At 48.0% G+C, this 24,548-nt stretch overlaps 2 protein-coding genes across 4 annotated transcripts; both read left to right on the forward strand.

Annotated features, from left to right (window-relative positions):
* Positions 1-3,183: 3,183 nt before the first annotated feature.
* On the forward strand, positions 3,184-4,176 carry Ppp1r3e (protein phosphatase 1 regulatory subunit 3E). Its single transcript, XM_059274431.1, has 2 exons — positions 3,184-3,600; positions 3,701-4,176. The coding sequence occupies exons 1-2, from the start codon at positions 3,184-3,186 to the stop codon at positions 4,121-4,123; spliced, it is 840 nt and encodes a 279-aa protein (XP_059130414.1). The 3' UTR covers positions 4,124-4,176.
* A 6,990-nt stretch (positions 4,177-11,166) lies between these two features.
* Positions 11,167-24,479, forward strand: Homez (homeobox and leucine zipper encoding). 3 transcript variants are annotated; one of them, XM_059273632.1, is made up of 3 exons: positions 11,167-11,267; positions 21,724-23,241; positions 24,322-24,479. In XM_059273632.1, the coding sequence occupies exons 1-3, from the start codon at positions 11,243-11,245 to the stop codon at positions 24,372-24,374; spliced, it is 1,596 nt and encodes a 531-aa protein (XP_059129615.1). In that variant the 5' UTR covers positions 11,167-11,242; the 3' UTR covers positions 24,375-24,479. The 3 variants fall into 3 exon arrangements, with proteins under 3 accessions (XP_059129615.1, XP_059129614.1, XP_059129616.1); XM_059273631.1 differs by lacking the exon at positions 24,322-24,479 and having other exon boundaries at positions 21,724-23,370; XM_059273633.1 differs by lacking the exons at positions 11,167-11,267; positions 24,322-24,479 and adding an exon at positions 15,348-15,509 and having other exon boundaries at positions 21,724-23,370.
* The last annotated feature ends 69 nt before the right edge of the window (positions 24,480-24,548 follow it).

Here is a 24,548-nt window from a genome sequence, read left to right on the forward strand (position 1 = left end):
GTTTTTCGAGACAGGGTTTCTCTGTGTAGCTTTGCGCCTTTCCTGGGGCTCACTTGGTAGTCCAGGCTGGCCTCGAACTCACAAAGATCCGCTTGGCTCTGCCTCCCGAGTGCTGGGATTAAAGGCGTGCGCCACCACCGCCCGGCACTGAATATGTTTTTATTACTGACCTTAAGAGACCCTAATATATTTCTGTCTGACCTTTTATTTTTAAGCTCTTTGACAGCCAGGGCTGTGGTTTATTCAGATTTGTGTCTTCAAGTTTAAATACACCAACAGTCAATATTGACTAAATGAATCAATTTTGACACCTCTGGCCAGTCTCTGAGCAGTTCCAGACAGACGTTTAAAGACTATTGCAGTTGTTGTTCAAGAACTAAAGACTGACTTGGAACAAAGGTTCAGTGTCAGTGTGAGCACTCAGAATGGAGTTGTCATACAGCAGTTTCTATCTAGTCCAATGTTGTGTCCCTCAAGAACCTTCCCAGCCCCACACTGCAAAGCCAAAGCATGATAGTGCGAGCTGTAAACGAGACAGCAGAGCCTTTGCCAAAAACTCCAGACCATAACTATCCAGGAACCTCCTTGGTTTTACGTCAATGACATGCTGTCCCACCAGACTGAGGAGGATCCCTTTAAACTGCCTGACTGTAACATTAATGAGCGGACAATTATTCTACACCTTAAGTCATACAGTCTGTCCATGCATTTTATGTGTGAAATAAGAAACAAAAACTCAGTATGGTTTTTAAAATGAGTCCTAGCTGGTATTGCTATGGTTGCTGCTGCTGTGAGAACCCACCCAGAGATGTACTGTGTAAGATGGCATACGTCTCACTGCTTGTTTCCAATTGAGTCACTCGTGTTTTGTTTTGTTGAACCATCCTGTTGTCAACCTAGAGACTTCATGAGCTCAGTGGTAGAGTATATACCCAGCATACACAAGGCCCTGGGTTCAAACCCCAGCACCACAAGTAAGGAAATGAATTTAGAGATTTTATTTTTTTTACCCTAATATTTTCTTCTTCTTCTTCTTTTTCTCCTTCTTCTTCTTCTTCTTCTTCTTCTTCTTCTTCTTCTCCTTCTTCTTCTTCTTCTTCTTCTTCTTCTTCTTCTTTTTTTCCTGGAAACAGGGTCTCTCTACATAGTCATGGCTGTCTTGAACTCACTATGTGGACCACACTGGCCTTGAATTCACCTGCCTCTGCCTTCTGAGTGCTGAGATTAAAAGCACGCACCACCAGCCATGGCCCAATATCTATCTATTTATTTATTTATTTTATTTATCTGTTTTTGAGGCAGGTCTTACTATATAGCTCTGACTGCCCTAGAACTTACTATGTAGACCAGGCTGGCCTTGAACTCACAGAGATCTACTTGCCTCTGCTTCCTGAGTGCTGGGATCAAAGGCGTGCATATGCATCACCATTCCTTGTCTCATTTTATTATTTATTATTTACTTATGGTTCTTTCTTTCTTCTTCTTTTTGTTTTTGTTTTTTGAGGCATGGTTTCTCTGTGTAACAGCCCTGCCTGTCCTGGAACTCATTTTGTAGACCAGGCTGGCCTACACAGAGATTCTCCTGTCTCCACCTCCCCAGCGCTGGGATTAAAGGTGTGCATCACCATGCCCAGCCCATTTTATTTAAAAAAATTTTTTGTTTGTTTGTTTTTTCAAGACAGGGTTTCTCTGTGTAGCTTTGGAGCCTGTCCTGGATCTCACTCTGTAGACCAGGCTGGCCTCGAACTCACAGAGATCCACCTGCCTCTGCCCCCTGAGTGCTGGGATTAAAGGCGTGCACCACCACTGCCCACCTTATTTTAAAAAAATTAATTATGTGCTTATACATAATTATATATTATGTTCATGTAGGGGATGTGCTTCTGTGAGTGAGGTTCCCTTGGAGGCCAGAAGAGGGCATCAGATCCCCGGAGCAGGGCATGCTCTTTGCGCTGAGCCATTTTTCTAGCCCCATAACTTCCACTTTTTTATTAGATATTAACATTATCATTTAATGAAAATACTAGTATTATCATTAACTGTTTTAATGCTGTATAACAACTAAATGATTAAGAGAGTGCACACGAGAGTTTAGCTGCCGAGGTCTTAATCCTAACCCTACAATTAGTAACTATGTGACACTACACAAAGATCCTTTCCCTTCCTCTCTCAATTTTCTCATCTGTAGTATTTGTAACAATTACTGTAAATACTGTAACAATGCCTATGGTTTGTATTAGAAACCTCTGTAGAGAGCAGGAGAGATGGCTGAGCAGTTAAGAACACATGCCACTCTTCCAGAGGACCCTAGCGGATTCTCAGCACCCAGTTCCAGCGGCTCCCATCTGCCTGTAACTCCAGCTCCACCGTATCTGATGTCCCCTTCCGGCCCCTGTGCGCACCTGCCCTCCTGTACACATAAACCCGGATACCATACACATAATTTTAAAAATGAAACAAATCTTTGAAAAAACACATCAGTAGAGAAGTTAGAAGCATGTTACATACCATTGTAAAATTGTCACTAGTATATTTTTCAAAAACGAAACTGGAAAATAGCCAATCCTATGTCTATCGCTCATCCTTTGGCGTTTTCTACTTGAAAGACTCTACGTAGGATTCGTGACCTTCCTTTCTCTGCACCCATCACCACCCCTATTCCAAACCTGTAGCCTGGGTTTAAGAAAACACGGAGCTCTGGGGAGAGTTAATCCCTCAGCATTTTGAACTTTGCCGTGCAAGAACACGAAAGACTGCTCTTTCCTCCCCGCTTTAACCCTTCTCATACTGGAGTAACTCATTTGGGACCCAAGGGTGGAGTCGGTCCCGCCCCCTGGTGCAGCAGTGAAGATAGATACCGAGCCACCTGTCAGAGGGCTGTGGGCGGGGGCCGGGTCAGCGAGGCCCGCAGAACCGAAGGGTGAGCGCCGTTGAGCGCACGCTCAGAGCAGACCGCTGGAAGCAGGCAGGACGGATGGTCTAAGACACTGGGGCTGACCGCCAAAGGGAGGGAAAGGTGGTCAAGGAAACCGGCCAGGCCAAGTACGCGAGGTGACAGCAAGGAGAGTCCACGGCCAGCAGCTGCTGAAGCAGCCCTACACCTTATGCGCGGACGCAGAGCAGGCGGGAGAGCGAGGACGCGCCGGGCACTGCGCGCTGACCCCGCTGGGGCGCACGGGTGCCATGTCCTGCGAGCGGCCTCCGCGCACCGACATCCCTCGCAACCTGAGCTTTATAGCAGCACTGACCGAGCGCGCCTACTACCGCAGCCAGCGGCCCAGCCTCGAGGAGGAGCCGGAGGAGGAGCCGGGGGAGGGCGGGACCCGGCCCGGTGCCCGCTCCCGGGCTCACGTTCCGGGTCGGGGGCGTAGGGCCCGCTCCGCGCCCGCAGGTGGCGGCGGGGCACGGCCAGCCCGCAGCCGCAGCCCCGACACCCGCAAGAGAGTGCGTTTCGCCGACGCGCTGGGGCTGGAGCTGGCCGTGGTCCGCCGCTTCCGCCCGGGGGAACCGCCCCGGGTGCCCCGCCACGTGCAGGTGCAACTGCAGAGGGACGCCCTGCGCCACTTCGCGCCGTGCCCGCCGCGCACCCGCGGCCTCCAGGTAGGCGCCCCGCTGTGCCCCGTCTCCTGTCCCCCGGACCTCGGCCTGAGCTCTCCAAGTCCTACCCTGCCTGACCTGCCTCCCTGCCCTCTCTCCTCAGGAGGCCCGCGCCGCCCTGGAGCCCGCCCGCGAGCCCGGCTTCGCCGCCCGGCTGCAGGCGCAGCGCATCTGCCTGGAGCGCGCCGACGCGGGCCCTCTGGGCGTGGCCGGGAGCGCGCGCGTGCTGGACCTGGCCTACGAGAAGCGCGTGAGCGTGCGCTGGAGTGCGGACGGCTGGCGCAGCCTGCGGGAGTCGCCCGCCGCCTACGCCGGCCCGGCCCCGGCCCCACCGCGGGCTGACCGCTTCTCCTTCCGCCTGCCCGCGCCTCCGGTCGGCGGCGCGCTGCTTTTCGCCCTCCGCTACCGTGTGACCGGCCGCGAGTTCTGGGACAACAACGGCGGCCGTGATTACGCGCTACTTGGGCCCGAGCACCCGGGTGGTGCCGGAGTCGCGGAGCCCCAGGGCTGGATCCATTTTATTTGAGACTGGGCTCCTGCCGGCCACAGCAGGGAAACAAAAACAAAACAAAACAAAAAACAAAAAACAGAGGCACCCAGGCGTGGGGGGAGGCTGTGGCATCAGGAACCCGGGAACCACGATTGGCAGATGGGTGGAGAGCCGTCCCAGAGAGTCAAGCAGAGGTGGCTGGAAACCGTCTGCGAGGCTCAGAGACTTTAGGGTGGAGAACATCAGCTGGGTGTAAGTGGAAGGAACTCAAGGAATTCGAGAAAGGAGTCCCAGGCTCTGGAAAGTTAGGCCTCCTTGGGCTAGGAAGCATTATGGATTGAGCAACCTTGATGTATGAAGTCCAGCCCAGTGAAGTCATTCGGATTGCTTCCCTCTTACTGGCCTTACCACCTCAGGTCCCCATGTCCTTCCCATCCTAGCTTTATCTGAGCCGAAATTGCCTTGCTTAACCCCAGGAATTTGACCATTGGCCCCTGGGCCCTGGCAGTATGACAGGATTCCCTTGACTCTCAGCCGTTTGTGGCTTCAGTCTTCAAGGCACGGTGGGAGAGAGTCCTTCAGCCACCGGACAAGCCTCGTTAGGAATATAGATGGTGGCAAAACTAACTCCGGGCCTGCCCTTATAATAGCCAAATAATGGGGCATCGAAGGAGTTTGCATAGTCAGGCTTCCAGAAAGATGAATGCCAGCCTTACTTTTCTGGGTGCCTTCTTAAAACCTTGAAGCACTTTATGGACTGTTTGTCAAGGGACAGTGAACCATGAAAATCACTACTGATTGATTCTTTGCGCCTCTGAAAAAGAGGAAACCACCGAGTGTCTGTATGATTGAGCAGGGGTTTTTTTTGGGGGGGGGGATTTGAGTTAGGTGGCTCCCCAAGGCTACCTTTTTTTTTTTTTTTTTTGGAAAAGGTCTGTAGCCTAGGCTGGCTCCAGCTCTCAGCCCTCCTGTAGCCTCTGCTGTGCTGGGGTTATTGGTATGAGCCACTGTGCCCTTAGGGCTACCTTTTGGTGTTTTATGATCTGTTCGTGGCACAGTATAGGTTAGAAACTTTTCTCCAACCTAGTGCTACGGTGAAAGCCCACACAGCAAGCCAGGGGTAGTGGCTGTTTGAGTTTGAGGCCAGCCAGGTAATAGGATTGATTACCAGGCTATCTCGGGCTACCTGAGACTCTCAGAAAATTAAAAGAGTAAACAAGGCTTACCTAGCCCAGTGGGCCTGTGGTTGGGGGCGAGGTAGTTCCTCTCTTTGTTTGTTTGTTTTGGGAGGGGCGCACAGATGATCCAGGACACAGGAAGCATAACCAGCCCGTAGCCACAGTGCATTCCACAGCTTCCAAGCCATAGCTCATCCTGTGCCATCTGGTACTTGCTTTTACCTCCACAGACTTCCAGTCTGGGTCCCCTGAGAAAATGGAGAAGAGTATTGTTGTTAGGGAAAGTGATGGATGGGAACCCCAGAATGGAACAGTGTTAGAACCCTGGAGATTATGGGTATAAGAAATGGAAAACAAGAATGGCAGCAGAAGGGGATAGTTTGCTCCCTATCCTGGGCCGTTGAAATGGAAAACCTGGAGTCTAATGTAATACCCATGCACATTCACACCTCATGTCCTTCCTTGTCTTTCTCCCTTCCCTCACTTGTTTCTTTTTAAAGATTTATTTATTATGTACACAGTGTTCTGCCGGCATGCATGTTTGCAAGCCAGAAGAGGGCACCAGATCTCATTACAGATGGTTGTGAGCCACCACGTGGTTGCTGGGAATTGAACTCAGGACCCCTGGCTAGCGCTCTGGACCTCTGAGTCATCTCTCCAGCCCCCTCACCTGTTTTTTTGAACAGGTAGGGCATTGATTTGCCTTTATTTCCTCCCTGCATCCTTGCTGGTCTCTGTGGGACATCCCCTTTCCCTTGAGAGGGGATGGGGATTATATCTCCTTTTCTTGAAGGCCATGGTTGATCCACCTTCCACAGATGCCTCCTTGACAGTTTTTTTTTTAACAGTTCTTTTTTTAAAATTTATTTAATAATTTATTTATTATGTATACAGTGTTCTGCCTACATGCATGCTTGCATGCCAGAAGAGGGCACCAGATCTCACTACGGATGGTTGTGGATGCTGGGAATTGAACTCAGGACCTCTGGGAGAACAGCCAGTGCTCTTAACCGCTGAGCCATCTCTCCAGCACCCCCTTGACAGTTCTTTAAAGGGGAAAGGATGTTCCTAATGTTACAGTTGAACAAGGACCTCCCCCATCCCTTCCCATAGCCAGTTTCTCAAAGAACACCTCCTCACTCCACCTCTTCTCTGACAGGTACCCACACATACATTCAGAATTCAGTTTGGGGCTTGCTCCTTTGCCCCTCCAGTCATTCCCCAAACAAATGAACATCCGAGCATCATCTTACCTGGTGCAGAAGACAGTTTGATGCATCCTGTGGATCACCTTCAGATTCAGCAAAGTAAAGGGAGGCGCTGTCTGGACACCAGTGAACAGTGCACTCTCTAGTCTAGGTTCAGTTGTTATGACGTCATTCCTAATGTGTGTGTGTGTGTGTGTGTGTGTGTGTGTGTGTGTTACTGTTACGTCATATTAACAATAGTAACAGCTCCCATTTAACTTTTGTGTGCTAAATGTGTTTTACATGCATGTTTAAAATAGCACTGTGACTTGAGCATTATTATCCCTGTTTTAGAAATAAGGCTAGGCTCAGTAATTTGTTCAGGAGTGCAGGATTGTGAACCCAGGAAGTTCCCACAGTCTGTGTGTGTAACCATGGTGGTATGTATTTTTCTTCCTTTGAGAACAAAATTAAAAACTTTGCTATATATCATCTATTATAGGGAAGGACCATTGTTCTTCATTGTGCTGGGCCTTCCTGTCCTCCAAGGGCCCCAGACCTTTATCTCACTGTCACCTGGGCCAGCATTCCAGCTCTGCAGGGTCATCAGGGCACTAGCCCATCTGTCTGCTAGAGAACTTGGGAACCTGCTTTAATGCCTGCTTTGCATACAGTGCGGTTCTCTCCTGGCTCTGGCCAACCCTCCATACCATCTGGTGGGCCCCCTCCCCCCTCCCCCTGCATTATCCTTGACCACGTAAATTCTTTGATGTTCCTTGAGAAAGGTTCCCTACTTAGGACAACTGCTAGGTAGTCTTTGCTGGGCTTCCTCTCTAGGATTCCTGGTATTACCAATTAGGTAAATGAGAGCTTGGAGCAGGACACCCTGTTTCCTGAGCTTTCTCTGTAAGAGGTACCATGGCTCGTTCTATATGGAATGATATGGAGCCCATTGTATATGGAAGAACAGGATCTTCTGGGATTTTTTTTTTTTTTTTTTTTTTTTTTTTTTTGAGGCAGGCTTTTTCTGTGTAGCCCTGGCTGTCCTGGAACTTGCTCTGTAGACTAGGCTGGCCTTGAACTCACAAGGATCTACCTGCCTCTGTCTCCTGAGTGCTGGGATTAAAGGCAAGCGCTGCTGCCACTGCCGCTGCCGCCGCCACCACCACCACCCAGCATCTTCTGGTTCTTTACTGAGCTGCTACAGCACTTGAGGATAAGCTGGTACTTTAGTCCCCAAGGCTGGATGGACCTGGACTAGCTACCTCCTTTTGCATCCCAATAGTAGGTGCCTCGTTCTTGGAACCCTGGACTAACAAAGCTAATGGTGTACCACAAACCTTGTAAAGCAGGAAACGGACCTATTATGTACTGTCTTGAATGTTATTTGTGTGCCTAGTCCTTTTGAGATTCCCAGAAGATATTTCTCATCCAGATGGCTGCTTTCCTGGTACATGAGTTCAAGATTCTCCCTGTCTCTGGCCTTTCCTTACCTTCTACTGGGCTAGTGTAGCAGAATCATAAATCCTACCACCTATCCAAAAAAAAAAAAAAAAAAAAAAAAAAAAGAGACTCCTTTTCTTTCCTCACACTGTTCTTTCCGAGATTCACCCCACATTTCTTACAGTGTAGAAATGTGTAAGCAAAGAAGAGTACGCCCGGGGAGAGCTGCGGCCATCATCAGCTCCCACCCCCTTGCTGCCTTAGTCCAGCCAGACATGGGAAATGGCGGTTGTTCATTGCTTGCTCAGATTTTAGGAGGTCCGCATCAGGCCTGTGGTGGAGACGTTCTCTGTGGTTCCCATACACTGGAAAGTGCCACGGGGGGGGGGGGGGGGGGGGGGGGAGAACACGACTGTCCTGGAGGAGTTGCAGCGCAAACACCCTTTGCCTTCCACTAGATGTCAGAAAGCACCTACACCTACCTGTCTTGCAGCTCTCCTCCTGGCCCTTCATTCTCCCTCTTTTTGAGGTTTTCACTTGAAATGTGGTCCTACCGCTTAGCCCAGCCTGGTCTCAAACTTGTAATTGCTGTGCTACGATGCCAAACTGTCGGGTGTGTGGGTTCACGTGGATCCACACGGACTCAGGGGCACCTTAAGGATGAATTTAGCCTTTCTGGGCTGCAGGGGGATCCAGCCTCTAAGGACTGAAGCACTTTCCCTTCGCCCAGGGCATTTTTATTTTTCTCAATATTTACACTTGAGCAAGTTGATTTCCATAAGCTCAAAACAACCTGAAAGGAACTCCCCAAAATATAATGCCAAGTGCAAATTCCTCGATTCGTCAGTTACCACGGTTTTCCGGGTTTCCTGAACCAAGTTTTGCATAGGCCTTTGTACCCCTGGGAGACTCTGAGACAAGATTCACATAGGGTGACAAAGGATGGGTTAGGGCGAGGTGCTGCTCTCTGGAGCCAGGCCAGGAGTAGCTCAGCAGGAATGCAGCCACACCAAACTTCTTTTTAAGAAAATTACCTATTTCTTTCATAATTAGCCCTAACTCTTCAACCTCCAACTTAACGCCTACATTTTTGCTTCTTGCTTGTATTTGTTGAGAGCTCCTCTGGACGCTTGGCAGTCACACACAATCACAAATGTGGAAGGCCTGTCTCTAGAGATCCTTGGGTTCAGGTTCCTTCACAGAAAACACAAATCCCGAAGTGAGAAGTGACCAGTGGTTGTCATAATGTGTCAGTGTGCTTCAGAGACAGGACTTAACACTTGGTTGGAGCTCCTGACCACCATATCTCACTACTCACCCTTGACTGTTATGGCAAGGGCAAAAGATTGCTTAGCTGGGCTTGGTGGCACACACAACTTTAATCCCAGAGGCAGGTGGTTCTCTGCGAGTTCGAGGACAGCCTGGTGTACAGAGTGAGTTCCAGACAACCAAGGCTGTTAAATAGAGAAACCCTATCTTTTGGGGGGGGGCAGTGGGAGAGGAAGCTGGGGGGGTGGTGGTAGGTGCTTTTAATCCAACACTGGGGAGGTAGAAGCAGGTGGATCTCTGAGTTTTGAGGCCAGCCTTGTCCACATAATTTCAGGACAGCTAGGGCAACATAGACTCTGTCTCAAAAACAAGAGATTACTTCTTAACATCCCCTCCTTCCCCACTAGTCCCCTTCCCTCTCCAGGAACGGGTAAGGTCTCTATTGCCAGCCTTGAGCTTCCTTGGGTGACGATGGTAATGGCATTGATCTTTGTAAATAGATAGCCTGGGTACTACAGCACTGGGCAGCTAATGTGGAGAAAAAGCAAGTTTGTTCTGTGAACCTCCCCAAACTGTTCTCCAGCCCCCCAGTGCAGCCCGGTGCACTGTGCCAGCTGGAAGCCTCACTTCAGACCCCTCATGCAGCTGCCCTCTCTTCTGGTATAAAACCGTATCTGAAATAAAGTTAAAATATCAGGGAGAAAGCTATTTGGAAGTATTCTTTTTGGTGCCTGGTGGCAAGAGCTGAGAGCAAGGTTTCCTTCCCCACCTCATTTCCTGTTTCCCTTTACTTTTTCTGAGAGTCTTGCTATGGAGCTCTGGCTGGCCAGGTCCTATGTAACCCAAGGCTGACCTTGAACTCATAATCCTGCCTCATCTGGGATGACAGGTTTGAACCACCATACCTAGCTATTACTTAATAATTTTTATTTATTTATTGGGAGGGCACTCGAGGAGGTCAGAGGGTAATCTTGGAGACAGTTTTTGTTTTTGTTTTTTTCTTTCCTTTCACTGTGTGGGTCCCGGGGATAGAACTCGGATCCTTAGGCTTTGCCACAGGTACCAATCCTAGTCAGGGTTTCTACTGCTGCAATGAAACACGGTGACCAAAAGGCAAGCTGGGGAGGAGAGGCCTTACATTTCCACATCACTGTTCATCACTGAAGGAAGTCAGGACAGGAACTCAAACAGGGCAGGAACCTGGAGGCAGGAGCTGATGCAGAGGCCATGGAGGGGTGCTGCTTACTGGCTTGCTTTCATGGCTTGATCAACCTGCTTTCTTATAGAACCTGGGACCACCAGCCCGGGGATGGCCCCACCCACAATAGGCTGGGCCCTCCCCCATCAATCACTAATTAAGAGAATGCCTTACAGGCTTGCTTACAACCCTGTCTTTTGGAGGCATTTTCTGAGGTTCCCTCCTCTCAGCTGACTTTAGCATGTGTGAAGTTGATATGAAACTATCCAACACAGCACCTTTACCCAAGCTATCTTGCCAACACTTTCTACTGGAGTTCTTTGTGTAAAAGTTGGGTGAGAAGGAGGTACAGTAGGGTAGGCAACCCTGACACCCCAATAAGATCTTTTTATCATTTTAGATAGTGGGAGAGTTCGGAGGGCCGAACTCTCTCTGGGATCCAGCACTAGCTGTTGGTTCAGTTAAAGGGAACAGCTTGGGACAAGCTATTTCTTCTTAGGTCGGGATTCTTCGTTGTTTCTAAGTTATGCTCTGATCCTTCCGCAGGGGGAGAGGGAAGTCCTGTGCTTATCAAAGGCAACCCTAAAGCAAACAATATAATGATGAAAAGCAAGGACTTCTAATCCAAAGTGGATGGACAGAAATAAATTATAAAGGGCAGAGTCCTTGGAAAGGATCAGGTTTTAACAGAATTGGTTCCCACACATCCGAATGATAAAATAACGGAATTAGCCATAGTGTAATGAGACAACAGACCTATTAGGGAAGCCCGAGTTGGAGCATGCCTCCTCATTACATCATAATAGTCAAGTTGTGATGTCACTGCCCAGCACCCACTCTTAGTGTGTATGGAAAGGGATACCAGATATGAAGAGTCAACATGAGGGCCAGACCCCCAGGGAGAGGTAGGTACAGGCTGTGCAGGGGTTCTGTGGTCCTAGCCTTTTCCCACACTTAAGACACTGTAGTTGGGTGGAGGGTCGGTCTGAATTCTTTCTTTCACAGACAGCTTTAATGTAGTTTTTAGTATTTCAAATCCATCCCAAACCCCACCACTTGCAGCTCTGACTTTCAGCCTTCCAGCTCCCTTCAGCTCTGGCATTTCTTAGGAGACGCAAAAAGCTGGACAGAAATTGAGCTTGGTCATTTGGTTACATGGTAGAGTCAGATTTCTGTGTCCCCAAAGTATACAACTTTTAAGAAGAAAAATACAAAATTGGGCACAAAGTGAACATTAGTAGAATGGGAAAAAATGGATAAGTTACAGTTTTTTAGAAGCTGATGAAAATTACATGGCAAACATTTTTTTTTCTGTGACGTATTTGGATATATGATCTTTGATAGCTTTTTGTTGTTATTGTTTGACGCAAGGTCTCACTATATAACCCTGGCTGTCCGGGATCTCACTGTGTAGACTAGGCTGTCCTCAGATTTACAGAAGTCCACCTGCCTCTGCCTCCTGAGTAATAGGATTAAAGACACGCACTACCACACCTGGCTTATTTGTGTGCGTTCAAGACCCAGGTGGGGCAGAGGTCAACCTTCTGGGAGTGGCTCTCCCCTTCCACCGTGTGGTTTCCCTGGGATCAAACCTAGGTGATCAGGCTTGGCAGCAGGCGCCTGTATGCACAGAGCGGTACCAGTCCCGCTGCTCTGGTAACCTTTTCATATGATGAGTAAATAATATTTACTAGAAAGAATAAGAAAGGGGCCGGGTGGTGGTGGTGGTGCTTGCCTTTAATCCCAGCACTTGGGAGGCAGAGGCAGACCAATCTCTGTGAGTTCTAGGCCAGCCTTGTCTACAAAGAGAGTTCCAGACATCCAGGGCTGTTACACAGAGAAACCCTGTCTTGAAAAAAAAAAAAAAAAACCAACCAAACAAACAAATTGGAGTTATTATTGTTGCTTCGCTGGTTTAACATGAAATAGGAGGACAGTTCAGTCCAGAAACTATGCCGGTAGTGGGATAATAATTTATCAGTAGATATAACTGTAAACCACACAAGTACCCCTACTAAACCCAAATTAAGCGTATCCCAGCTCAGGCAATCTCAACATGCCTGGCATCCACTGCCACCTGACAGAGGGGGAGTGTGATGGAGGGGAAAGAAAGGAGGGAAACATCTATTTTTTTCTTTTGTTGTTTTTTGAGACAGGGTTTCTCTGTGTAGGCCTGGCTGTCCTGGAACTGTTGGTAGACCAGGCTGGCTTCGAACTCAGAGATCTGCCTGCCTCTGCCTCCTCAGTGCTGGGATCAAAGGTGTGAAACACCATGCCCAAGTGGGACACATCAATCTTAACAAATTAACATTTCCACTATGGACATTTTCTGTTTATTTTTATTTTTCCCGGAGCTGAGGACCGAACCCAGGGCCTTGCACTTGCTAGGCAAGCGCTCTACCACTGAGCTAAATCCTCAATCCCTATTTTGTTTTTTGAGACAGAGTTTCTCTGTGTGGCCTTGGCTATCCTGGAACTCAGATCTGCCTGCTTCTGCCTCCTGAGTGCTGGGATTAAAGGCATGTGCCACCACCTCCCGGGGTGAGTCCCCAGTCTTAAGTACAAGTCCTGCTAAAGGCAGGTTCTTTTTTATAATGTGACCCTGGATGACTGCTCATTAATTGGGTAATGTGTCTTCTAAACCTGCAGGTTAAAACCCATAAGCAAGCCTGTACTCTAGAACCAGTTTACGGGAGTTTCTTCTTTCTTTCCTCCCACCAGCCACCCTCTTGATTATTTTACTTTGAAATATTTGAGTGTTTGGCACCATGTATGTCCATGTACCACACGCATGCAGTGCCCATGAAGAGGGCATTCCCCTGGAACTGGAGTTACAGATGGTTGTGAACCATGTGATTGCTGGGACTCAAACCCTAGTCCTCAGGAAGATCATCAAGTGCTCTTAACCAGCGAGCCATCTTCCAGCCCTCTAACTCTGGGGAGTGAATGTTTGAAAAACTCAATGTGACTCAGTTGTTATCTTTTAAAATTCTAAGCTGATAATCCATGTTGCCCAAAGTAATTTACCAAACTCTCCAGTCAGGTGCTTAGTTCCCACAGACAGCTCCCTCCTGTTTTTTCAGCCAAACAAGCACAGATTCTTCCCAAGCCGCCCAGTCCAATAGTTATGAGGGGATGCTGCCTTCACCCCCACCCCTGGTAACTGAGGGCTGCCCACCTACAATGCTCCATTTCCCGTTTCTTCATCACAGACCAACCAATGGGACACTGTACTGTTATCCAGAAGAATGTCTTGTAAATATCGACAGCTATGGCTCAAAGCCTGACACATCAAAGGTGTCTAACTTTAAAAAGGAAGCTGTTTTTCTTGTTTGACCACACGATGTTTTTATCAGTGTTTAAGGACATAGACGGCTTTTAATATTGAGATTGAGTTACTAAGTGTAGTGAGGAAGGGGGATTGGAGGCAGATCATGGACTAGCCACAGAAAATATAGCTCAGCATCGAAGCAGACACATTTAAAATGTCTGTCAGCCTGCATGGAGTGCAGCCCTGAAGAACAAAGGGAGTTTTGTGCCTGGTTTCTTTCTTTCTTCCTTTTTCTTATTAATTTTTGTTTGTTTACTTTACATACCAACCAGTTTCCCCTCCCTCCTCTCCTCCTGGTACCTGGTTTCTTAGCGAGGACTTGTGGAATGCAATGCTATCTTAGGTTATGGTAAAAACTGTCCCCTTCCTGAATTCAAGTACATCTGTGGTTACCTGCAGGAGATCCACACAAGCCTGAGCCCATTAACACTCTGTCATGGAGGGTGCTCATGAGGTCCCACTCACACCTTACAGAAATACCGGGTTGCTGGGGGAGGAGTTCACAGTTCCGTCCATTCCCTCAGGATATATAAACTGTTAACAGTTGTTAGGAAGAGAGAGACACTTTATTGGGGGGTGGGGAGGCACAACCACTGATAAGTTGCTCCTGTTTCTGTAAATAACTCCAATTAAAGTCCAATTCACCAAGCTATACTTGGATGGAGTCATCTCTTTGGTCTGTCTTTGGTGCCATATTTGGGGTGAGTAGGCTTTTTTTTTTAATATTTATTTTTTAAAATGGGGGGGCGGCGACGACACGGGGACATAAGCATGTCAGTGCAGGTGCTCACAGGGTCCTGAAGAGGGCTTCAGATCCCTCAGAATTTGTTACAGGTGGTTGTGATGTAGGTGCTGGTAAACTAACTCAGGTCCTCTGGAAGAGCAGCATGTGCTCTTCATCTCCGAGTCATTTTTTTTTCAGGCCCCATTTGTTCTTTTCAAGAAAAATCCATGCAGCAGTAGGTAAGGAAGAGTAGTGACCTAAATAGTTAAGATTGGGCCTTTTCAAACGTCCACAACAGAAGTCACTTCGGAAGTGTTGTTCCTAAGTAAGATGGGAAATCGTAAATGTTCCCAATTTGGTCGGGAACTTTGTACCATATGGGAAAATGGTTTAGTGAACAGCACATTTAGTCACACCCCAACAGCGAAAACCAGAGTATTAAATCATTGGAAACATCTGTCTGTGGCCACGTAGACCTCAGAAGTGGCCGAAGTCTCCGGGTTCTTAAGATCCTCGTCTTTCTGGAGGCCAAAACCTCTGATCCCCGTTGAGCATGTTCTCGGCGGGTTTAAAAACGCGTTTCCTTACGCGGCCGCAACTGGCGGCGGCTGGGTGGCGGTTTAAGACCGGGAGGGGGTATTTTAAAAAAGCTTCCCTGGGGCGGGGGCAGGCAGATCAGAAAAGAACTTAGCAGGGTGCAGAGACGCACTGAACGCGCTGGGGCCTGGGAGACATCTTCCCTGCCCTACGCGCACACAGTGACCCGCTTAGGCCCGCGGAGCCAATCGCGGACTTGGGCCAAGGCCGGGGCAGCCAATGGCCGGTCCGGTGCGTTGTGCCGGTGCCCGCCCACCAATCCGGACCTCGGCCCCTCCTCCGCCTCGGAGCCGGGCGAGCAAGGGGCGGAGCGCCTCGCTTCGGGGGCGGGGGCGGGGGCAGCGGCGGTCCAGGGCTCGGCGCGGCTTGCGTGCCGGGAGGGAGCCCGTGGTCCCGCAGCCCTTCTCCCTCTTGGATACCCTGTCCTCTCCTCTTCCCCTTTCCCGCCCCGGCCCACGGTGCGAGGCTGGGAGCCGCCGCCCGGGCCGCGCCGCGGTGAGTGACCGACCCCCCAGCCCCTGGGCCTGCCTCCCGGCTGGTGCGACACCTCAACCCTCAGAGCCCCATCCTCGTTGGGGGAGGAGAATCCGCCGTTGGAAGTCGTCGGGTTCTGTCCCCCTCTCCCCTCCCTCCCCTGGACTTTCGAGTCTGTTGTAACCCGGGGAGGCTAAGGAGTGTGTGTAGGGGGATGGGAAAGAAGGGATTGGGATGCCCTCCCCGAGGATGCAGGTTCCCCCGGCTTCTGGGGCTCACCGCTCCAGCTGCAGCAACTTTTTTGTTCTCCGACCCAGTTCCGGGCCCTTCAGACTGCCTCCCAGGTCTTCCCCATGCCCATGACTACCTCCTGGCGACCTCAACACGCATATGCAATCGGACCTTACTTCTGGGGAGCAATGCCATTTGGGAATGAAAGATTTAAAGGAAACCAGTCCCTGACTCTCGTGCCCCTCCATACTGAGACAGCCAACCAGGAAACGAAAACTCCTCGCAGGTTCCCGGTGTTGCGCCCCCATCTCAGACTTGTAAACTGGAAGAAAACTCAAGCTTGCTTGAAAATCAGTGTGGGCCTAGGTCGATGTTGTGTCTGAGCCTTTTCGTCATGTGTTTGAAGTCCATTTATAGCTATAGTTAAGCCAGAAATCTAAAGATTAATTACATGCAATAACCTAAACTTTACCATTGGAAGCAGATTTCACCAATCTTTGGTGTGTTGTTTAACTTCTTTTCTAGTATTAACTGCACCCTGACAACTTTTTAAAACTATGAATGCCTGCGTTCCAGTCCACTAATCAGATGGGAATGGGGAGGAGGGTGGCCTTGTCAATTTCCCAGGTAACTCTACTGTACCACTCTGCATGAGAGCTACTCACTCTGATCATGGGTATGTGTTCCAGTTTGGCATTCTTCAGAGTGAATCGAGATTGCACACTGGGAACCCACCTGAATGGAGCACACTCCGTTCAGTCTACAGTTGCCCTCACTGGGCAGGGTTTGATGCATAGTCTTGAATTAGTCTCTCCAAAGCATTTAATTTTTCTGTCTATCTAGTTTTACTCTGTAACTCAGGCTGGCCTCGAATTTGTGATCTTCCTGAGTTGGCTTGGCCCTTGAGGTGACTTAGTTTTCATATTTTAATAGGTTTTCATGATGTTTAATTGATAGTATACAAATACCCAGAAATGGGCAGCCACACAGGGGAATAAACAGTTATAGAAGCACACTGTTGCAAGCACCCAGACAACTGAATAAAGCCAGACTGTGGCACTAGAGAGTAGCTAACCTTGGGTACCCAGGACACAGTGGGTATTAGTCATGTCATCTGTGAACCATTTAGCACCTTTACCACCCCAACTGGTGCCGCAGATACCCCCTTCCAGACAGCCTTAATTCTTGACTCCTACGCTTACATTTGTTCACATTAACTGATGGTTCATTTTTATGTAAGATACCACACTGCCTTCATTAAATTAGGAAGCCTTATAAGGCAGAGATTCTGAAGCTGGCCTCTTGGCAGTGACCTCTGAGTGCAAATGTGAATGTTATTAGAGATATTTTAATTTTTTAAGTCATAATTTTCTGAAAGTCTGCCACTTTTAACAAAAGATTGATTTATGTGTGTGTGTGTGTGTGCGCACCCTGTGTGATCAGGAGCCCATGGAAGTTAGAGGGCCCTAGATCCCCTGAAACTGGAGTTAAAGATGGACAGGTGGTTATGAATCTTGTCAATATGGGTGCTGGGAACTGAACCTGTGCTGAGCCGTATCTCCAGCCCAGGGGTTCTGTAATTTTTATCTGATTCCCATAGACTCAGATAGAACTTCCCATAGAAGTTCATAATCTTAAAAAGTTCACAAGCACGTAAGCTAAACATCACAAAAGTCCTTGTACTACCCAGGCACACCTTAGGCAGTGCTTGAGATCTTATGTGAATAAAGACTTAGGGAAGAGCAGGATCATATCTAGTTTTCCACTTTGTCTTCTATTTTAGTACAAGCCTGTGTTCAAGCAGAACATTCTAAAGTCCTATTTTTCCCTACCAGTGAATGGGCATCTATACTGCAAGTTTAGGCTGCTTGTCCTTTCCATCTGGCTGGGGATGTTAGAAGTCAAAGGGGGGAAGAGTGTTGAATATAGTTTTTTGTTTTTGTTTTCGAGATCAGGGTTTCTCTGTGTAGTTTTGGTGCCTGTCCTGGATCTTGCTCTGTAGACCAGGCTAGTCTCGAACTCAGATCTGCCTAGCTCTACCTCCCGAGTGCTGGGATTAAAGGTGTGCGCCACCATCGCCTGGCTGAGTATAGTTTTTCAATAAATGACTAAGTAGAATACTACATTTGGCATCTGTAATAAGGGTGCAGGTGTGATTATGCATAATAGCTAGACCACCACCACCATCTCTGCCCCAGGTAGAAACCCTCTAGTTTTGATTCGCTTTCTCTGCCCAGTCCAAAATGGAGGCACAAGAATATTGACAGTTGTAGTTGTGGAGTCCATCCTTCTTGTCATTTTTGTTGTTGAGACGGGGTCTCTCTACATAGCCCTCGCTGTCCTGGAACTCACTTTGTAGACCAGGCTGGCCACAAACTCAAGAGATCTGCCTGCCTCTGCCTTCAGTGTTGGGATTAAAGGTATGCGCCATGCCTGGCCCCCTACTTGCCATTCTTATGAGCCATCCTGGTTACAGTATGCTCCTAGTTAAAAAACAGATTCTTCCAGAGGATTACCAGCTATGCAGCTATGTTTTGATATAAAACAACATTCTAGTCAGCCACAGTGATGCGTGCCTTTAATCCCAGCACCCCGGAGGCAGAGGCCAGCTTGGTCTACTACAGAAGGAGTACCAGGACAGTCAGAGCTACACAGAGAAACCCTGTCTCAAAATAATAATAATAATAATAATAATAATAATAATAATAATAGTAATAATAAATAGAAGCCAACATTCTATTTCAGGAATTCTACAACCTGTGTATTATGATAACCAGATATAGACTCTACAATAAGATGTTGTATTAGTGTGCATTGTACTGCAGTAATCCAGTTTGTGCTGTGAGAAGCTGAAGGATAGCAGACCTCATGAATAAGATGCTGCTTGAGACATGTAGCTGCACATACCTCATAGTCTTCTGTCAGCTCTCTTCACACTGACTAGACAATTTCTTGGCTACAGCTTGTGGGAGTTGGTTCTCTCTTTCCACCATGTGTCCTAGGAATCAAACTCAGGTTGTAGGCTCTGCTGAAAGTGCCTTTATCCCTATAAGACTTAACTGTGGCCCTGATTTTTATTTTTTTATTTCACATGTATGAGTATTGGCTGTACACCACATGCATGCAATGCCTACAAAAGCCAGAAGAGGGCATCGGGTCCTCTGGGACTGGAATTACAGATGGCAATAAGGTGCCCTGTGGCTGCTCGAACTGAACCTGGGTTCTCTGGAAGAGCAGCAAGGTGCTCTTAAGCATCGAGTCTTCTTCTCTCCAGCCCCCCTTTTTTTTCCAAAGCAGCAAAATTAATTCTGAAATTGTATCCAATCCCAAAATGTAGAATATAAAATCATGAGGGCTAGTGCTGTATAGCTCAGTGGTAAAGCGCTTGCCTACCAGAAGACCCTGGCTTCTACCCAGTATAGACTTCCTGGGTAGGTACCACTTTTTTCTGATAAGAAACTAAGCCTTGGGTGAAATAACTTGGCTAAGGACAAACAGCGTTCTGGAGACAGGGAAGCTGCAGTAGATCTCAAGTCTGAGGTCCCCAAACCTCCCATCTCTAAAGGCTGCTGTTGCTGAGTGCATTCTGCCTGGCATACAGTAGATGTTCAGTGACAGTATGTAACTTTTCTATACATGCAGCATTCTTTGCATAGGAGGCAAATGGGATGGAGGGTCATTAGGGTTTCAGTGACTTACCCAATTTCTCAGAGCTAGCCACAAAGTAGCAGGAGCTAAGAATTCAAAAGCTGCTTCCACGTAGACCTGTCTCATCTCTTGTAAAGCACCCTTCAAGTATATTGCTTTAGGGTCTGCATGGACTCAGGTCTCTTAGATTTGAATGTTGAAAGCTATAGCAAACAAGCTGGGTGGTAGCTGTGCTCGCCTTTAATCCCAGCACTCCGGAGGCAGAGCCAGGCGGATCTCTGTGAGTTCAAGGCCAGCCTGGTCTACAGAGCAAGATCCAGGAAAGGTGCCAACACTACACAGAGAAACCCTGTCTCGGAAAACCAAACCAAACCAACCAACCAACCAACCAACCAACCAAACAAAGCTATGGCAAACAAACACGAAAATGATTGTAAAGTTTTGTAATCCTAAAGCCTCTGGGGGGGCTGGCTCAGCAGTTAAGAGCACTTGTTGCTCTTGCAGAGGACCTGGATTCCATTCCCAGCACCCACATGGCAGCTCACAACCAACTCTAACTAACTCCAGATCCAGGGGAACTGATGCTTTCTTCTGACCTTTGTGGGCACCAAACACACACGTGATACATACATACATACATACATACATTCAGATAAAACATTTATAAAATAAAATCTAATTTAAATTTTTTTTAGCGATTAAAGTAAATAAAGCCCCCAGGGTTTGACCTTTTAGTGTTACAGCACTTGCCTAGCCTGGAGGTCCCCAAAGAAGTGAAAACAGGAACCCCTGATACACTGCCCTTTGTGGACCTGAAATTTGTTTTCTCAATCAGTAGTAGCATTCACACGGGAATCTTTTTTTTTTTTTTTTTAAGATTTATTTATTTATTATGTATACAGCATGTATGCCTGTAGGCCAGAAGAGGGCATCAGATCTCGCTACAGATGGTTGTGAGCCACCATGTGGTTGCTGGGAATTGAACTCAGGTCCTCTGGAAGAGCAGTCAGTGCTCTTAACCTCTGAGCCATTTCTCCAGCCCAACACAGGAATCTTATCCTATCCTGAACAAACCAGAAGTAATATAAACACGAATGGGATTCCTCCAGGAATAAAGCATGATGTGTTAAAGCAGCTCTAATGCCTAAGGAGGGAGTGGAATGAAAATGTTTACAGAATATTCTGGGAACTAGCTTCACAGGCGTTGAGGAATGAATAGGTCCCCTTGTTCAGAACCCTGGGAGCAGTGCTGCTGCTGGGGAGCCGCAGGAGCTAGCCTTAGTGTTTAATGAACCTGTCCACCTGGTTTTGAGGAGCAAGCTGGACTGTGCAGTGGGCTGTTAATGGGGGGCAGGGTTCATCTCTGGGCTCCCTAGAGAGTCTGAGATGTAAGAGGAGACTCGGAGAAAGGAAAACTTTTGTTAAGTTGACTTGAGGGAGGAAACTTCCCCCTTAACAAGACCGGGGGGAGTAAGCTCTTCCCCCTTAACAACACAGGGGGAGAAAGCTCTTTTTATCACAAGATCCTGGCCTCCAAGTCTTCCTACTCGGGGTAGGGGGAAAAATCCATCTGAGTTTAGGGCTTTAAAGTACTCTGAATGCAGCTTCCTATTCACAGAACTCACTCCCATTACCAAGAAAGGAGGCATGAGGGGGGGCATGAGGCTAGGCACAATACCCCCACTCTGTTTCCTTGTTGGCTTTTTGTTTGTGTGCTTTGAGACAGGGTTAAGTAGTTTAGGCTGTCCTTGAACTCCTAGACTCTTAGTCTTGGCTAATCTCCAAGTACCAGTTGTAAATATACATTCCCATGCCTGACTAACCTCCAGGTGCCAGGTTGAAGGTCTACACTTCCATGCCGACTTGATGGCTTGGTTTCCTGTCTCTGTGTTCTGGGAGTAATCCAAGATCGTTAGGCACTAAAGAGAAATCATTCTGAGATTACTGCATTACTGCATTCTGGTTTTTGTGGTTTAGTATTCAGTCTGTGAGTACTGTTCCATGAACTTCAAGGGGAGAGTGAGTGATAGCTTTCAGAAGCAAATTGAAATTGGGAAGGTAAAAGCTTTGGGGGGATAACGTTTTTTTTTCCTTAGCCTTTAAAGACAGAATTTTGTCATGTAACTTGGGGTCATTTTTATCCCAACTTCTGTGGACTCTGTGTTTCATATAAAGAACCAGGAATTATGGCAGGTTCTGATGACAGGATTGTGAAAATCGAGAAATGATTGAAGCATTTTAGGAGCAATACAACATGATTCAAATAGAAAATTGTTTGGTGTCTAGCAATTTGGTAAAAATTAAAAGATGGGCCAGAAGAGCCTCGGTGATGGAGCTGTTTTTCTTCTTCTTACAGCTGTCTCTGAAGGGCACACGTCAGAGCACACCATGCCTCCTAGTAAAGACGCCAGCAGTCTTAACAGCTCGGCAGCAGGGCTCATCTGCCTCCCTCCGATCTCTGAGGAACTACAGCTTGTGTGGACTCAAGCAGCGCAGACCAGTGAGCTGGATGGAAATGAACACCTGCTACAGACCTTCAGCTACTTCCCCTACCCAAGCCTGGCAGACATTGCACTCCTCTGCCTACGGTATGGGCTGCAGATGGAGAAGGTAAAGACCTGGTTTATGGCCCAACGCCTCCGCTGTGGCATTAGCTGGTCATCTGAAGAGATAGAAGAGACTCGAGCCCGAGTGGTGTACCACCGAGATCAGCTCCATTTCAAGTCTCTTCTCTCTTTCACGCATCATACAGTGTGGCCCCCACAGGAGACACCTCCAGTGCCCTCTCCAGAGCAGGTTGCTCTTGAACTGTGTCCTCCGGCTCTTAGTGAGCCCACCCAGATGAAAGGATTGAAGGTTGAGCCTGAGGAACCCTCTCAGGTACCACAGGTGCCACAGAGTCACCAGAAAGTGAAGGAACTTCTGATGACAGGTAGCAGAGCATTCCCCCACCAATCAGATTTTTGTCAGGATCTTCAGATCAGTGGACTCTCTAAGGAGCATGCAGAAAGGGGGTCCAACCAGTCATGTGGAGGGACTGCTTCCTGGAATCAGCCCACAGCTGTCCATCAGCCACGTGCTGGGGATAAGCCCCCATCGATCTCATTACTTGTCAGTGGTTGTAAGGAGGAATCAGCACCTAGTGGGACACCTCCATCTCCCTCTTTCCAGGTACTGGCTAATGGAACCACTGCCACCCCTCAACCCCTCCAGCCTTTGGGCTATAGGCCACAGTCATTCTCGCCCAGTGAACGGGCACTGTCCCCACACATAGAACCACCCTGGCCCCAAAGGCTACGGAATAACTCAGTAGCAGGTAGGGTTGGCCCCACAGAGTACCTTTCGCCAGACATGCAGCACCAGCGAAAGACTAAGCGCAAAACCAAAGAACAGCTGGCCATCCTCAAATCCTTTTTCCTGCAGTGCCAGTGGGCACGACGGGAAGATTACCATAAACTAGAACAGATCACTGGTTTACCTCGCCCTGAGATCATTCAGTGGTTTGGTGATACCCGATATGCCTTGAAGCATGGACAACTGAAATGGTTTCGGGACAATGCAGTACTTGGTCCGTCTACTTTTCAAGATCCAGCTATGCCTATACCACCAACTCATTCCTTGAAAGAATGGGCCAAGACACCACCTCTGCCAGCCCCACCACCCCCACCAGACATACGACCTTTAGAGAGGTACTGGGCGGCCCACCAGCAGCTGCAGGAAGCTGATATCCTTAAACTGAGTCAGGCATCAAGACTTAGCACTCAGCAAGTGTTGGACTGGTTTGACTCTCGACTGCCTCAGCCAGCGGAGGTGGTAGTTTGTCTAGATGAAGAGGCGGAGGATGAAGATGAGGATGAAGAACTGCCAGAAGATGGTGAGGAAGAGGAGGAGGAGGAGGAAGATGATGTTGATGATGATGATGCCATACAAGACTGAGGGGGGTTGAGAAAGAAAAGGGGGAGGTCTATTACTGAAAGATAAACCACCTTATTGACCGTTTAAACCTTTTTGAAACACTCGGTCACAAAGAACTAAAAAGTTTTGTGTTCATAGTGGGCAAGGCAGGATAGTAATCTGACAGTAGACTGGGGAGGTGACCAGGATACAAACTAAAGAATTGGATCAACAGAAACCCAATTCTCTAGCCTCATGTGGAGAGGGCCAGGGATCTGGGCAAACAATGGCTGGAAAGGGCCCTTGCTCTCCTCTTGTTCTTTCTCGTTAGTACACTTAAGCCTTGTCTCAGCCCCACACCTCTGTGGGACCTGGAATGGAGAGTATTGTGACCAGCTTAGGATCTCAGTGTACCCCAAATCCTACCATCTGTCAGAGCATACAAGGCTGCTTTGTGCCCGTCCCTGTCTTTCTGAGCACATGGCCATGCACACTGCAGCTGGGATCTGCACTGTCCCAGCTTTGTCAGACCCTCCCTCATACCAGTCGGGTGTTTTCACTCCTTTTGTCGCTCACTCACACAAGCAGAATGCTCTTGCTTCTGATACTGGACCAATCTGCCTTCTACCATTTTATTTCTATTGTCTCAGGGTAACTCCTTACACAGTTTGTGAAAAATTTTAATAATTAGGTTGTGAATATTTGTATATTTATTGGAAGGGGGAATTAGGGGATTCGCCCTTTACAGCATGATGAGCCGGGCATGGTGCCTGTGACTACAGCACTTGGCAGGTGTGGCAGGAAATCTAGGAGTTCAAGGCCAGCCTGGACTACATATCAAGTTAAAAGCCAACCTGGACTATGTAAGAGCCTGTCTTGAAACATAACGTCACAGTGTAACAGAGGAGAAGGGTGGTGGGGATGTTACAGGTTTGGATTTACAAACTTGACACCACTTTCTGTCCAGATTGATAAGAGACTGTTGGTTTTTTGTTTTGTTTTCTCCTTTTTTGCTACTGGTTCAATTTGTATCTAACAAGAAATGTTTCCCTCTTTATAGGATCTGTCTTGGGGACAGAAGGACCATGGTCTTCTAACTCAATGATGTTCTAGAATAAATGTCAACACTGGTAACAATGGGTTAGTCACCTGAAAATAGAGCAAAGGCCCAAATTGCTAAAATAATTAAGGCCAACAATAAAATTGTTTTTCTTCTAAGTGCTTCTCTTCTCTACTTTGCCACACCTATGGTTTAAAGATCTATATGTATATATTCACACATGTATA

This window comes from Peromyscus eremicus, chromosome 9 (genome assembly GCF_949786415.1).
Source record: "Peromyscus eremicus chromosome 9, PerEre_H2_v1, whole genome shotgun sequence".
Lineage (NCBI taxonomy): Eukaryota > Metazoa > Chordata > Mammalia > Rodentia > Cricetidae > Peromyscus > Peromyscus eremicus.